This window comes from Pagrus pagrus (genome assembly GCF_965226575.1).
Source record: "Pagrus pagrus genome assembly, chromosome: 10".
Taxonomy (NCBI): Eukaryota; Metazoa; Chordata; class Actinopteri; order Spariformes; family Sparidae; genus Pagrus; species Pagrus pagrus.
In genome coordinates, this window is record NC_140194.1 from 18,507,707 (window position 1) to 18,523,507 (window position 15,801).

The 15,801-nt window shown below is 41.1% G+C and overlaps 1 protein-coding gene across 1 annotated transcript; it reads left to right on the forward strand.

Moving 5' to 3' along the window:
- The first annotated feature begins 986 nt into the window (after positions 1-986).
- Positions 987-13,592, forward strand: ireb2 (iron-responsive element binding protein 2). Its single transcript, XM_084364876.1, has 22 exons — positions 987-1,089; positions 4,159-4,245; positions 4,531-4,696; positions 4,808-4,945; positions 5,178-5,417; positions 5,680-5,749; positions 6,463-6,646; positions 6,841-6,980; positions 7,266-7,437; positions 7,817-7,917; positions 8,559-8,675; positions 8,831-8,990; positions 9,234-9,369; positions 9,897-9,981; positions 10,079-10,235; positions 10,496-10,620; positions 10,745-10,849; positions 10,977-11,119; positions 11,671-11,818; positions 11,910-12,032; positions 12,159-12,344; positions 12,686-13,592. Exons 1-22 carry the CDS (start codon positions 1,065-1,067, stop codon positions 12,794-12,796), a joined length of 2,919 nt encoding a protein of 972 aa, XP_084221002.1. The 5' UTR covers positions 987-1,064; the 3' UTR covers positions 12,797-13,592.
- The last annotated feature ends 2,209 nt before the right edge of the window (positions 13,593-15,801 follow it).

Consider the following 15,801-nt stretch of genomic DNA (forward strand, 5'->3'; position numbering starts at 1 on the left):
AGTCGGAGGTTCCTGAAGGCAACACGAGTACATCGTCACATCTGTGCTGTGACGTGAGACGTGTTAAAGTCACAGTAGACATGTAGGGTCATGTTCACTGACTCCATGTTCCTGTGTTTACAAACTATGGCAGATGTTTAAAAGAATGACCAGAACAAGTTATTTACAGTATGACCTTGTAGAGTTTTTTTTTTTAAATGTTTGATGTCACATGAATGTCAAATACACAATTTATTTGTACAATTGAATTGTGTACTTTCATTATATACTTTTTGGGTGACATAAATCCAAATTTCTCTCCATGTCTTGGTAGAACCAACATAAAGGATTCTTTCAATCTAAACAATTAACACATCATGATTAGTTGTATATATGCATGTGGTGTTTTGTTAAACTTCAACTATCAACAGAATGTGAATTATGATGTATTGCATTGCAGAGATATCTACTGAAATAAGCATGCTAACCAGCTAGCCCTGGCTCATCTGGTCTAGAGTACGAATTTGTCAGTTGGCTAATTCTTACATATTGTACCTTTAATGTAGTGAGTAAAAAGTTTGATATTTGCCTCCAGAATGTACTGGAGTGGAAGTATAAAGTAGCAGAAAATGAAAATACTCAAGTAAAATACAAGTACCTCAAAAATCAGTTAATCATAGTTTCACTCCAGCACTGATTATGACCAAAAAAGACAAAATAACCTAAGGTCCCCTCAGGTCACCTGATAGTAACATGACAACATTTATGACAATTGAGGGAGCCATCTCATGTCACCTCCCTCAGATCTCCAGTTACTATCAGAAGTCTTTGTTGTATTAGTCGGTAGCGGCATGAATAAAGCAATGCATGGTCTTCCTATAAGATGCAACGTGTTGTAAACGTGCTGGTTCATGCCTTTAAAAAGGACTTCAGCTTGAGGTTTTGCTGTTTTAAAGTGTTTTTATTATTATTTTGTCAGTGACTGGTGAGTGGGCGTGGCCGCACAGCTCTGCGCTCTGATTGGTCGGCTCGGTGTTGCCAGTGCAGTGCCGTGAGAACGGGTCGTGTTGATTTCAGAAGTCATCATGGCGCTCACTTCCCCAGTCAAAGGTAAAGAGATGTCTTCTGCTAACCTTACCTAGCAAGCCGACGTCCGCTCAGTTGTTTACCTTTAATGACAGGAATCGATTAAGAAATACATCCTTCCCCTGAAAATGGCTGTCGGTAGCTTTTAGTTAACATTACATAAAGTGTACCGGCGTCAAACTGCTGTGAGACATGAAAGCTAACAGTAGCTAGCTTGGCACTCTTTGCTGTACAACTAAAGCAAGAGCTGTTAAATAAGCTAACACCGCAAGCTAAATGTGTCTTCGCTTTGCTGAAAATGTCAAACCCTTCGTTGTAGTTGAGGTTAAAATGTCTGCAAATTGCTTTTCTTATCTCCTCAAGACGTTCAGCAGTAGCACGATAAGTACTTAGCGAGTGTGCTTCACGATAAGGACCAGTGTTAGCAACTTGAACCTTAGCTAGCTTTGTAGCTGTCTTCATAGCCGTCGCGAGGACACATACAGAGATGATTTAATGCATGAGGATGTCCTCAGACAGCACTGTCATCACCACTTAACACATACAATATTCGCGTCTAAGATTGTTATAACAGTGTGATTTTACAGTCATATTAATCTTAGGGAGGATTGCCTTTTCTTTAAACACCCAACGGATCCGAAAGTGGGATTAAAAGCCAAAGCAGACACACAAAGCTGTGTAATATTTTAGTTCAGCTGTTAATTTCCGCAATCCTGCCATAACAGCAAAAACAGGTTCTCATAAGGATTTATCTCCAAAGGATCTCACTAGTGATGATCAGTATCTTTGTTGATTTTCTAGCAGTATGATATTACTGTATGTTTTCCATTTTGCCTGCTTTGCATCAGCTTGTGGCTTTTAGTATTCGCATCAAGTTAATTAAAAAAGATGAGCAGCACACTGGCTGACAAAATCATCTGTGACTGTGAGGCAGGACAATTTGAGCTAGGGTTGTTTTCATGTAAAAAGCAGTAAAACATGGGAGTGATCAGCAAGCTGCTTGTGAATAATCTGACAAAAAGACCAAATCCCTCATGTAAATGTGATGTTTTTGTGATGTTCTTGTACCTGTGTAACTTAAACTAGATATGAATGTATGTTAGAAAGAATATTTGGACAAAATGTTATGATCATTTCTTGATTAACACAGTGCATTGTAAATTTGATGCACTGGCTTTTGGACCCCAGGAAGTCTAGCTGGTGCCAAGTGCATGCAGCTAATCTGAATCCTTTTAAATATACAGATGTTAAATGTATCTGTTGACAAAGTTAAATGCAGGAGTGACAGTTTAAAATATTCTGCTGCATGTTTTGCTGTGGAGTCAAGTACACAAACACTGTTCTCATGTCAGTGTTTGATTAAAGCTTTGTTTCAAAACTAGTTTGTGCTTGCTAAGGTAAATGAGAGCTAAATTACAGCGTTGTGTTTATTTGTCGTCTTCTTCAGCAGCAGTGATAATGCTCCTGCTGCAGTGCCCCACCACTAGTGAAATACTCAGGAAATGCTGCAGTTAAAGAAGATATGAAACCACCAGTGTGTCATTCACGTTGGTTCACTGTCAGATTGTAGGAATCCGACTAAACCGGTTGTGTTGTGTGAACTTTCATCGTGCATTTTCATTTGTGTCTCATCATTGAAGACATTTTTCCTTTTTGTATTTATTCATTAAATACATATTTAGGATATGGGAAATCTTGGAAACTTGCAGCTTCAGGTTCATAATGATCAGAAAAAGTGTTGCTTTCAAAGCCAGTAGTAACCTGAGAGCCAGTCTTACAGCATGATGTCCTGTTTTGAGACCAGTGTGTAGTGCTGTGCCAAGACTCAAAAGATTACTTTGTCCATAGGGGCTCAGCACTTGCTTAGCTTCATTTTTCTCAAGATCTTAAAGGAGAATTTCATCAATATTAAACAGCTACAACATGACTTGACCAACATTTGTCTTTTGGCCCAAACTAATCACTTTTTTGAGTCTGCACCATTATTGAGTACAAATCTGATACAGACATTTATTATTCTGAGAACCAGAGACAGGACAATTATACAGTCAAAAACCTTTGGCAGGGCTAAAGACATCTCTGTTTTCTTGCCTTTTTGGTTCAGGTAACCACATCCTGTATTAGCTAACATAACTGCGCTTAAAGACCTGAAAGGAATCAATAAAACCAGGAAGATAACTTTCACTTCTTTTTCCTGTTTAATTCAAAATTGGAATATTCTTGATAGTTTAGACCAAATGCTCAGCTAACCACTATAACCCAGCATGATATGTGATAAGACAATTGTATAGAAGCACTATGTGCACAGGAAAAGGAGGCGTACTACCAGTTTCTTAGAGTTGTGCCTTGTTTTAAGGCTAGGCAGGTAAAGTAAGGACTACTTGGCTTGATTTCATGGGGTGAACCTGGCTTACCTGCAAGCAGACATGCTGAGACCAAAAACAACAAAACAAAGAAGGAGATTTGAGGTGATCACAACTGGAAATTTCCTGTACTTGTTTTGAATTGTAGTTGCTAGGCATGAGACGATATGAAAATGTAATGTCTCGTAATGGGGATTCACAACTTTGTCCAAATAGTTATCAAAATATTCTTAAACTTAAAAAATAAAAAACAAAGTGCCCTCAAATATACTGGAATCACTTCAGCATTACACTTTGTCAGAAAAAAAAAGTCTCTCTTGTTTTTGTGAAAAACAATCAAAGAATCTTAAGTAATAAGTCATCATAAAGTCTTCTGGCACAAATTTAAGACAAATAAATAGTGGTAAACTTGTCTTCCCGTCGTCTTTTAGTCTGGTATCCGTAGTATTTACACACATCTGATTTAACTTGTTTTTGTGAGGGATACAATGTGCAAGCCAAGCCTTCAGTCATGGTGACAGGCTTAGGTAATTCAGAATAAATCAGGAAATATAAGATATCAATATACGACAGTATGTCAGCGGGCTAGACAGCTTTTTCAAGTCATCCATGTCAGGATATTCAACATTATCACGGTAGTGAAAATTCACCACAATCAACGTATTGTCTGCGATAACATCTTTTATTGTCCCATCCCTTGCCTTGATAAATGTTTGTTTTCTCTCTGCAGAGCACTCATATAGCCATCTAATCGACACACTAGAAGATGGCACGTTCAAGTTCTTCAATCCACAGAAATTAAACGATCCAAGATATGGTGAGTTCAGGCCCTTTTAAATGCACATGTGGATATCTATCAGCATATTGTGCTATACAAGCTACAAATAAGGTGGTGTTTTCCAGCATAGCAGTGTGAACATGTTTGCATGTGAAAGGTCTCAAAGAACATTTGTAAATACACCTGTAGATGAAGGTAATTCTTGACTTAACCTTTAAGAGCCTGAATTGCTGTTGTCAGTGCAAACCCACTTCACAATTAGATTTAATTGCACATTGTTTACTGTGGGAAATTAACCCACCTTTTTCTGTTTGTTCCGTGTAGACCAGCTGCCTCTGTCCATCCGTGTCTTACTCGAAGCAGCGATACGTAACTGTGATGGCTTCTACACAAAAGAGGAAGACATCCAGAACATCCTGGACTGGCAGCAGCAGCAGAATAAAGCCGAGGTGCCGTTCTCTCCAGCGCGAGTCCTTCTCCAGGACTTTACGTGAGTTTCGCATAGAAGACAGCTGATCCACCAGGAGTTTGCATAGAAGATTTTTAGGGAAGGAAGGAAAGTTATGATTTCTTAGTTTCCTTCTCCTGTTTCCTTTGACAGTGGTATTCCTGCCATGGTGGACCTGGCAGCCATGAGGGATGCTGTGGCCAAACATGGCATGGACCCCGGCCTGGTCAACCCTAAATGCCCAACTGACCTCATCGTAGATCACTCATTACAGATTGATTATAGCAAATGGTGTGTTTGCTTTTATATTTTCCAGTTTATATATTTTTTTATATATTGACAATAAGCTAAAGTAAGTAAAAACTGACACATATTTGACTTCTGATCATTGGATAATTTTGTGCTTTCATAAAAAATGCAATCAGTAGAAGTAACTTATTTTTTTATGGCTTCTTATATATATATATATATATATATATATATATTATATTTTGTAATACAACATTTATTTTTGTCTCCACAGTGCCATACAGAATGCTCCAAACCCAGGTGGAGGTGACGGCCCAAACCAGAGCCAGGGTCCATCCCGATCCACACCCTCCAGGCCTCTGTCCAGAGGTGGCTCACATTGTGGAGGCCAGCGGGGCTCCTGTAGTAAAGTCGCCTGTAGTGACCCTTCAGCCTCCCCCGCTCAACCAGCGTCTGTCCAGCAGATCGAGAATACACCGCTCCTCTGCCCTTTCCACCTGAAGCCTGTGTCTGAGTGAGTTTGATACGTGGCTGTTCATCTACAACTCTGCCGTTTTTAACATACGACATTGCTGATATCACAAGATTCTGATAAAATAATTCAGTTATGAGATGAAATGATAAAAATTACACTTTTGGAATTTGACTCGCATGGAAATCAAGTGCACGTGTCACTTCTTTTGTTTCAGCACTTGTTTCAGTGAGTTGACATATTCTCACTGATTCAGTTCCCGTTTAGCTTGTTTTACTGTTAATGTGCTCTTTTTTTTCCACAGACCCGAAACAGCTTTGAAGAATCAGGAAATGGAACTTATCAGAAACAAAGAGAGGCTTCAGTTCTTTAAGGTACTGCAAAGAGAAAATCTGTTTTTATTATATCAAAACAGACAGTCAGAGGGGGAGAAATGTCTTAAAGGAAAAAGTTGACATTTTGGGAAATATTGTTGTGAGTTAGATGAAAAGACAGCTATATTTCAGTTTTTGATAACTGTTACTGAGGAGCAATAGAAAGCATCCTGACTGGAAACATCACAACTATCATGGTTTGTGCACAGCCCAGAACAGGAAGGCTCTACAGTGGGTGATTAAAACCACCAAGAACAACATTGGTAGCGATCTACTGAGCATCAGTGATATCGGTGAGGTCAGAGCCCAAAGGATGCTAAAATACAACACCCACCCTAGCCATAGTCTGTTCACCCTGCTGCGAAAGATACAGAGGTATCTGCTGCCGTACCACCAGACTACAGAGCAGCATCTTTCCTCAGGCTAAGAGACTCCTCAGTTCATCCTCCACACTCCCCCAAAATAATAGTTTAGTTTTTTGACTTATTAGTTATTAAGTTAATTATATAACTTTGTTTTGTGTCTAGCATAAAGGGACTACAACTAGCATTTCAATATACAATCCTGTGTTGTAGAATGATAAATAAATGAACTTCTGCATTTTGGCTGATGAGAATAATATGTAGAGGACAGGACAGAACAGAGTTTGTACCCTGAGACATAGTTTATTGATTTTCTAACCATCACTCTTTTCCTATACGTTTACCAAACAGTGGTGTTCAAAAGCATTTAAGAATGTGAACGTGGTTCCTCCGGACGTCGGTGCGGTCCACCAGGTGAATCTGGAGTATCTGTCCAGAGTGATCCAGGTCAGCGACGGCTTCATCTACCCTGACAGTGTGGTGGGAACCGATTCACACACCACCATGATCAATGGCCTGGGCATCCTGGGCTGGGGTAAACCATTTTTAAACTTTTCTTACCACTTGTTGACATATTGGTCAAGTTGCACATGAACTGTAATTTACAACTACATGTTGTTATCACATGTTTTTCTCTTCAGAGGGGTTAGGAAATAAAAAAAATCTTGTTCTTTTTTCTAACGCTAACCCTTTTTTTTTTTCTTTCCCTGTGGTGCTTTTCTCCACCAGGAGTTGGAGGAATCGAGTCAGAAGCCGTGATGCTGGGCCAGCCAGTGTCTCTGACCCTTCCTCAGGTGGTGGGTTGTAAACTGGTGGGCTCCATCAATCCCCTGACCACCTCCATAGACGTTGTCCTCGGCATCACAAAGGTACCACTGCTCTGCTGTGCTTCATGTCTCATTAGGACTATATTTCTTCACACATGTTCCAGTGAGACACACTAGTGAAAGACAGAAGATTATAAAACACTCAAAATACACTCAAGAATAATTTCACAGGTGTGAACTATTGAATCATCAAAAAAGAAACTTGACGAGGACGAACTTATCAAGAATAAAAACTGATACAGTATCATCCATCATGTTTTACAAAAAGTGACATTTCCCATTTGCTGTACTATCTGTGCTAACGTATTATGTGTGTGGATTTTCCAGCACTTAAGGCAAGCTGGGATCGCTGGGAGGTTTGTGGAGTTCTTTGGACCCGGTGTCTCCCAGCTGTCAGCTCCTGACCGAACCACCATCGCCAACATGTGCCCCGAGTACAACGCCACCGTCAGCTTCTTCCCCGTCGACCAAGTCACACTCAAGCACTTTAAAAAGACAAGTGAGTCAGCCGAGAGCGAAACTGTTAAGCATTTTTGCCTTACAGCTGCAAACTGGAACAGTGGTTTATCCAGTCCATTAAGTTATTCTTGGATTTATTCCATATTCAGTCTGAATTTACAGGGTAATTACTGTTGTTTTTTCAAATGCTTTATTGAACAATAGATTTATAAACATCAAGGCAAGTTGACCACGGTATTAAAAACCTGGGCATGTGTCTGAGTAAGAGAGAACGCAGGCAAACATAAAAGAAAATATAACCGTACAATTAAACTATTAAAAGTCATTAAATACAATAAGTTCTGCTTCATGTATATAATATTATGTCATTAAGAGAATTGTTTGTCATATTTGTTTGTTTGTCATATTTTACCTTCCAGATTTTACCCAGGAAAAACTTGAAATGCTGGAGTCTTACATGAAGGCTGTAAAACTTTTCAGAAGCTATGAAGACCCCTCAGAGGACCCCCAGTATTCTGAGGTAATGTGTCAAACCTTGCTGTAAATCCTCAGAGCACTTAAGGCTCATTTATGTTCCACTTATGTATGAAAATAGATTCAACTGTTTTAAACGATATAACCATCATTGGCATGGATGTTTAGCCGCACAACCACGAGAGGGCACCACTCAGAGTCAGTGGTTCTCACACGAACCTCCACTTTTCCTTCGCCATCGTCCAATCTTTGTCCCTCCCAATCTCCCAGTTGTTATGTAGTAAATGTTTGTCTCTGTGCCCGGGTGAAGTAACATCATACAGATGTTAAAAATTTCTCACCAACTCGCATAATCTCTCCTCGGAAAGTTCCGCCATTTTTCTTCAACTTCTTCCTTCTGCTTTTCGCCGCGACTAGCAGAAGTTCTGCTGTGTTGGTCCATATCTGTAAGCTTTGAGAAAATGTGCTGAAATACAGATGAAATTAACCCAGAATACAAACAAAAGTATCTTCTTCTTCTCGTCCTTACTCTTCTCCCGAGTAAGAAGAGAAGAAATGGTGGATAAAGTCTCTTTTTTGTGTGTAATGATGGTTCTAAGACCCTCATGATAGCCATACTCGGGGTGCAGCAGTAATGGCACAGATTTTTATAGTAAAGTGAAATTAAACCTGTTCCATAATCGGCAGGTGATTGAGATCAACCTGAGTTCCATGGTGCCCTATGTGAGCGGACCGAAGAGGCCTCAGGACAGAGTGGCAGTCAGCAGCATGAAAGAAGACTTCCAGAGTTGTCTCGATGAGAAGGTAACATACAATAAATACTCTGTTAGTCCCTAGACTAACAAGTATGACTCAATCAGATATTTGGACTCAGGCTCAAGGTTATGCTGGTGACACATTGTTGACATGTTTTTGAGTGTTATCTAACATTTCTTTCATTGTCCTTGGTTTCCCTGCAGGTTGGATTCAAAGGCTTCCACATCTCTAAGGCGAAGCAGGACATCCGGATCCCTTTCCTGCACGGTGGTCAGGAGTATCAGCTGGTCCACGGCTCGGTGGTCATCGCAGCCGTCATCAGCTGCACCAACAACTGCAACCCGTCTGTCATGCTGACTGCAGGTAGGGCACTGAGTCAACAGATGGAGCTGTGATCAGATTTCCTCTGAAAATAATCCCAAATGTCATCTGTGAATGAGTCAGTGGATGTGAAGTGTTTCCATCCAGCATGAATCTATTTCTAGCTGCACTCTCGCGTCTTTACTGTTACTCACAATAACAATACTCTGCTTTGTGACACTTTTCTTTGTGGTTACTCAACATAGGCACATTTGCGTAATGCAGCTGTTTTTTTGTGATTGACAGGTCTACTGGCCAAGAAGGCTGTGGAGGCGGGGCTTGTTGTCAAACCTTATATTCGGACCAGCCTGGCTCCTGGAAGTGGCATGGTCACTCACTACCTCAATACCAGTGGAGTCCTGCCTTACTTTAGCCAGCTGGGGTAAGCATGTGTACGCAGTGACAACACACACACAAATACCCCTTTAGCTCCAAGGCAATGACCCAGAATAAACCCACCTCCCCTTGACTGAAGTTGACCGCAGCTCTGACATAACTAAGGTTTTAAAGGAGTAACTGGCTCTTTTAGAGGTTGTAGTTCATGGTGCTGCTGAATTGTTCTGCGATACACTGACAGGTGTTTGTTTTATATAGTCCACCCCCTTTTTATCAACAAGGGCAGGCTAAATAACAGAAACCTCTATTAATGCAGGACTGTTGTTTATCAGACTGCATTAGTTATAGCTAGATTTATAAACTGGCAATTGAATATATGTTTATATAAACTGTCAAAAATATCAAATCCAACAACAAGGGTCAACCATGTGTTTTGAACGTGACAAACAAGATTTAAAAAGTCTTGTCTCCTTGCAATGTTAAAAAAAAAGTAAAACGGCTATTTTTAGCATTTAAAAAACCTGCATATACACGCTAATGTTGGTGTTAAAGTGGTATTCCTTCACATCACAGGTTTGAGGTGATTGGTTATGGCTGTGCCACCTGCGTGGGGAACACGGCTCCGTTACCAGAAGCTGTCGTGGATGCAATCAAACAGGTAAGAGCTCCATAAAGCTACATCAAGCTGTTTTTGTAGATCATTAAAAAAAGTGCTTCTCACAACAATGAAATCCGGATCATCTTCTGTGTTTAAGGGGGATCTGGTGGCCTGCGGTGTTTTATCTGGCAACAGGCACTTTGAAGGCCGCCTGTGTGACTGCGTGCGAGCCAACTACCTTGCCTCCCCTCCCCTGGTGGTGGCTTATGCTCTCGCGGGCACTGTGGGAATCGACTTTGAGAAAGAGCCTCTGGGTAAGGAAGGCACACATCGGGAAGCTGCTCCTCTAAAACCTGACGCTCATTAGGGGATTTGGCTGATGACATTGAAGAATAAGTGGTTTGGTGTCTTGTGCAGACTTGTATTAGCCATGGAACAGGTGACAAAGGAGCAGTGTGAGCAGATTCAGAACAATGTGTTGTCTGGTAGTGACAAGTGATAAGTTCAACAAAAAAAGAGCATTTATTTTACATAAATTGAGTTTTATTTGACTCTTTTTATGTTGCCGGTGCAGGTGTGACCTCAGAGGGGAAGGAGGTGTATCTCTGTGACATCTGGCCGTCCAGGGAGGAGGTCCAACAGACTGAGGAGGACACAGTCATCTCCTCCATTTTTAAGGATCTCAGGGGAAGGATGGAGGTGAGGATATGATCTTTCTTTCATTCCTTCCTTCCTTTACTTATGTCTAATGTATGTTTCATTTAACTGGAGTGAAGTACTGATGATATAAATGTTTGTCGTTCCCTCTGCGCTCTCTCTCCAGAAAGGGAACACATTTTGGAAAAACGTTGACAGTCCAGATTCTGTGGTCTTCCCCTGGGATCACAAGTCCACTTATATCCGTTCGCCGTCTTTCTTCAGCAAGTTGGTAAGTCTTCCAGCCGTCGTGGTAATTATTGTTTAGCTTGTGTCGCCTGATTTCACATAATGAAGTAAGCACAGCAGCAGATTAGACAATAAGGGCCTCCTCTGTCTCTACTTGTCTTTCATCTCAGAGTAAAGAGGTCACAGCTCCTCAGTCGATTGAGAACGCTCACGTCTTACTGTTCCTCGGAGACAAAGTGACCACGGACCACATCTCACCAGCAGGCAGCATTGCGAGGGTCAGCGCCGCTGCCAAGTACCTGCAGAGCAAACGGTCAGTTTCTCATCAGACACCGTGGAGACCAGAAATATAAATTCAATGGTACTGATGGAACAATCTCACCATAAGGTTCATCTGTTAGCTGTTCTGAAAAGTGTTATTTCAATAAAGGAGCCAATCTCAGCACATTCTCATAATATATATAAATAATATGGCAGTGAGAGTCATGATGGACTACAAGAAGTCCAGACTAGAGAATTAGAGACGACAACCTGCATATTTGTCCAATTCTTCAATCGATCTCGATCGAGCAGTCTGTTGTGTGATCGTCCTGGCATTCCTGGAATTTAAGCCCATGAAATGGTTCTTTACGGTTCTGGTTTCCCATCCTTGTGGTGAATAAGAGATTCTGATTGAGCAGAAGATGAACATTATCTTCAATATTTTCAGATAACGACAGATATACAGTATGTACAGTCTGTGGTCTGAATAGGTCAACAAAGGATGCAAGTGTTGTCCCTGAACAAAGTCACGGTTTGTTTAACTGTAGTTAATTTGGTTAAGTCAAATTTCTTTACCTCTCACTTTGAATATTTTTTCCTCAGCCTGACACCACGGGAGTTTAACTCGTACGGCGCTCGCAGAGGGAACGATGCCGTGATGACCAGAGGCACGTTCGCCAGCATCAAGCTTCAAAACCGATTCATCGGCAAACCAGGCCCTAAGACTTTGCACATTCCTTCAGGCCAGACGGTGAGTGGAAGTTGAAAGTGTTACTTTTGAGCTGAAGCATGTGTGTGTAATAACACTTCCTTATATGTCCTCCTCTCGTTCGTCTGATCAGCTGGATGTCTTCGAGGCAGCTGAACGCTATCAGAGAGACGGCATTCCCCTCATCATCCTGGCAGGGAAAGACTACGGCTCTGGGAACTCCAGGGACTGGGTCGCTAAAGGACCATACCTGCTGGTAAATTTCACTACGCACACGCTACACTTTCCACAGACCGATATGGAAGGAAATAAGTTCCAAAAAAGTTTCCACAATTATTTTACCCTGCCTCGCTTTTTTAACCGTCCTCCTGCTTCTCTACAGGGGGTACGTGCAGTCATAGCCGAGAGCTTTGAGAAGCTGCACAAGAACCAGCTGGTGGGGATGGGTATAATGCCGCTCCAGTTCCTGCCCGACCAGAACGCAGACTCACTGGAGCTCAGCGGGAAGGAGAGGTTCACCATCACGCTGCCCGACAGCCTGAGTCCGAGGCAGCAGCTAACTGTCAAGGTAGGAAACAGGCAGTCGACCCTCAGCTGTGATAACAGTCAGAATTCAGTCAGAAGGTTTGGTTTCTACTTTTATTAATTGTTTTGTACCCAGGAATCTGTACAAAACAACAATCCTTTGTTAAAAAGAGGCAGAATAAACGCAGCCTTTACATATTATTGACATTGTGAAGCTGTACAGAAGAACATTTAATAAAATTAATTAAAAAAAAAACATTTTGCATCATCCTCATCAGATGATCCTCTGAGGGATTATCTGATGATGAGGTCTGTAAAATATCTTAAATCCAAAAGCACTTTGATAGCCAGTTCAGTGAAAGTTGTTTCTGTCTTCTCTTGCAGACCAGCCAAGGAAAGTCCTTCTTCGTCACCGCAATGTTCGACAACGACATGGACATAATCTTTTTCCGACACGGCGGCCATCTCAGATATGTTGCTCGGACTTTTCTCTGAAACAACCTGCACCCTGAACACAAGCCTACTGAATGTGCCCGAGGTTCATGAACAGCAGCCTTCATCATTTCACCAGTTTGTCTTCAGCACAGATGGAAAAAAAATGGCTGATGATTTGTCTGGTTGATTTGGATAAACGTCTCCAGACTTTTTGGAGTTATGAGACGCCTGAACTGCTTCTCCATCACTACACATGGCTGGTTCTGCATTTGCATCGGCAGCGTTTCACCTCACAAGACAGGCAAAATAAGGGCGGGAAGAAGTGGAGATTGTAACCTAGGCAACGAACTTTGAACATCTTGTGATTTATTGTCGGAGACTGAATCTGCAGAGTACTGAGGGGACATTTCTTTCATCAAGGACTCAGCCGAGAAGAAATGAATCCAGTTTGCTTTTGTTGTTGTTGTTTAACTGACAAAAACAAAACAATCCTGCCTAGTAAGGCTAACATGGTGCTAGGTACTACAGCATGAATACATTGTTTTTTCCACCACAACCAAGTTAATTGTCTAATTTTGTGAATTGCAAAAATTTGCAGAATTGATGTCAGTTCCCTACAGTTCTTATTGCGGCCAAACAATCTCATGTAAACTAAAGTTCTGTTCATATTTCTTTCATCAGATTGCCTTTTGCCGAACGTGCAATTGCCTCCTAATACAGTCGACTTTTATTGTGTGGAAAAAGTGAAATCCCTCTTTTTGCTGTTGCTTGTATCACAAAGCTCCCAACGTAAAGATGTCTCCTATTACAACTGATAGTCTTCTGCATCACATTAAAGGTAAATTGTAAAAAGTTTTTCAGCCTAAAGAATCCATTAATATCACTCCAGAAAACAGCAGATGCTTCTGAAAGAGTTTGATGAGTTCTGAGCAAAAAGGGTAATTATTTGAAATACATTTGGTGTTTGTAGACAGAGTATTTACTAAGTATTATCAAAGTGCAACATTATAAGTTTAAAACTTAAGTCAACTTAACGCTGGCTTTGGTAAGATTGAAGAAGAACTTTATTAAGGTGCCTTTTATTGCTCAAGGGCACCTCAGCAGTGCTCAGGTGAAATGGCAGCTCCAGCTACTGGTCCACACTCCGTACAGACTGGTCCGGTACAGGTCTTGTAAAAAAAAAAGTAAAATGTAACAGACCAACAGAAAACTAGTAAATTGCTCCATATAGCTCGTCTGGTGTTTCCCAAATTGATTTTAAAAGATGTTATTATGACTCTTTAAGCCAAAATCTTCACTGTAGCTGCTAAGCTAAAAGTATTAGCTTTATATTTTTTTTCTGCCATCCTGCCTTATGTGGGTGAATGAGCTAAAACTCATGTAGAGGGTGAAAATTATGTCTTTTCAAACCAATTTGGGATCTCTGGGCTTCCTGAGACCTGGATAATGCTGGACAAGATGTATGGAGCCATTTTCATTTTGTTACTGTTTTTTTTTTAACATTTAAATACAACTCCCCATCAACTTTACCTGACTTTCCATATGCATGTGTGGTGAGTAGATAATGACTGAATTTAAATTTTTTGGTCAACTTCTCGAAGTTAAAAAATAACATTGACGATGCCCTCTGGTGGACAATCTTTGTATTGAAAATACTGTTTATAAATTACCTTAAGTTTATCTTTGGCATTTTTGGACTTACATTTCTTACCAGTATACCTGTTAATGAGGAGCTTCAATTAGGTCTTTACGTGGTTTATCTAAAAACTTAAAGACCAGTTGAAGTTGCAAAAACTGAAACAGCAGTGTAGTCCTATGAAAGATACACTAAGTTTCAAAAACAGATCAGTAAGTATTACATTTTTAAAGCTGATACTAATAACTGCCATTATTTAGAGTAGCCCGGTATGAAAATGTACAGTACAGACCAAAAGTTTGGACACACCTTCTCATTCAAAGAGTTTTCTTTATTTTCATGACTATGAAAATTGTAGATTCACACTGAAGGCATCAAAACTATGAATTAACACATGTGGAATTATATACTTAACAAAAAAGTGTGAAACAACTGAAAATATGTCTTATATTCTAGGTTCTTCAAAGTAGCCACCTTTTGCTTTGATTACTGCTTCGCACACTCTTGGCATTCTCTTGATGAGCTTCAAGAGGTAGTCACCTGAAATGGTCTTCCAACAGTCTTGAAGTAGTTCCCAGAGATGCTTAGCACTTGTTGGCCCTTTTGCCTTCACTCTGCGGTCCAGCTCACCCCAAACCATCTCGATTGGGTTCAGGTCCGGTGACTGTGGAGGCCAGGTCATCTGGCGCAGCACCCCATCACTCTCCTTCTTGGTCAAATAGCCCTTACACAGCCTGGAGGTGTGTTTGGGGTCATTGTCCTGTTGAAAAATAAATGATGGTCCAACTAAACGCAAACCGGATGGAATAGCATGCCGCTGCAAGATGCTGTGGTAGCCATGCTGGTTCAGTATGCCTTCAATTTTGAATAAATCCCCAACAGTGTCACCAGCAAAGCACCCCCACACCATCACACCTCCTCCTCCATGCTTCACGGTGGGAACCAGGCATGTAGAGTCCATCCGTTCACCTTTTCTGCGTCGCACAAAGACACGGTGGTTGGAACCAAAGATCTCAAATTTGGACTCATCAGACCAAAGCACAGATTTCCACTGGTCTAATGTCCATTCCTTGTGTTCTTTAGCCCAAACAAGTCTCTTCTGCTTGTTGCCTGTCCTTAGCAGTGGTTTCCTAGCAGCTATTCTACCGTGAAGGCCTGATTCACACAGTCTCCTCTTAACAGTTGTTCTAGAGATGTGTCTGCTGCTAGAACTCTGTCTGGCATTGACCTGGTCTCTAATCTGAGCTGCTGTTAACCTGCGATTTCTGAGGCAGGGGACTCGGATGAACTTATCCTCCGCAGCAGAGGTGACTCTTGGTCTTCCTTTCCTGGGGCGGTCCTCATGTGAGCCAGTTTCTTTGTAGCGCTTGATGGTTTTTGCGACTGCACTTGGGGACACTTTCAAAGTTTTCCCAATTTTTCGGACTGA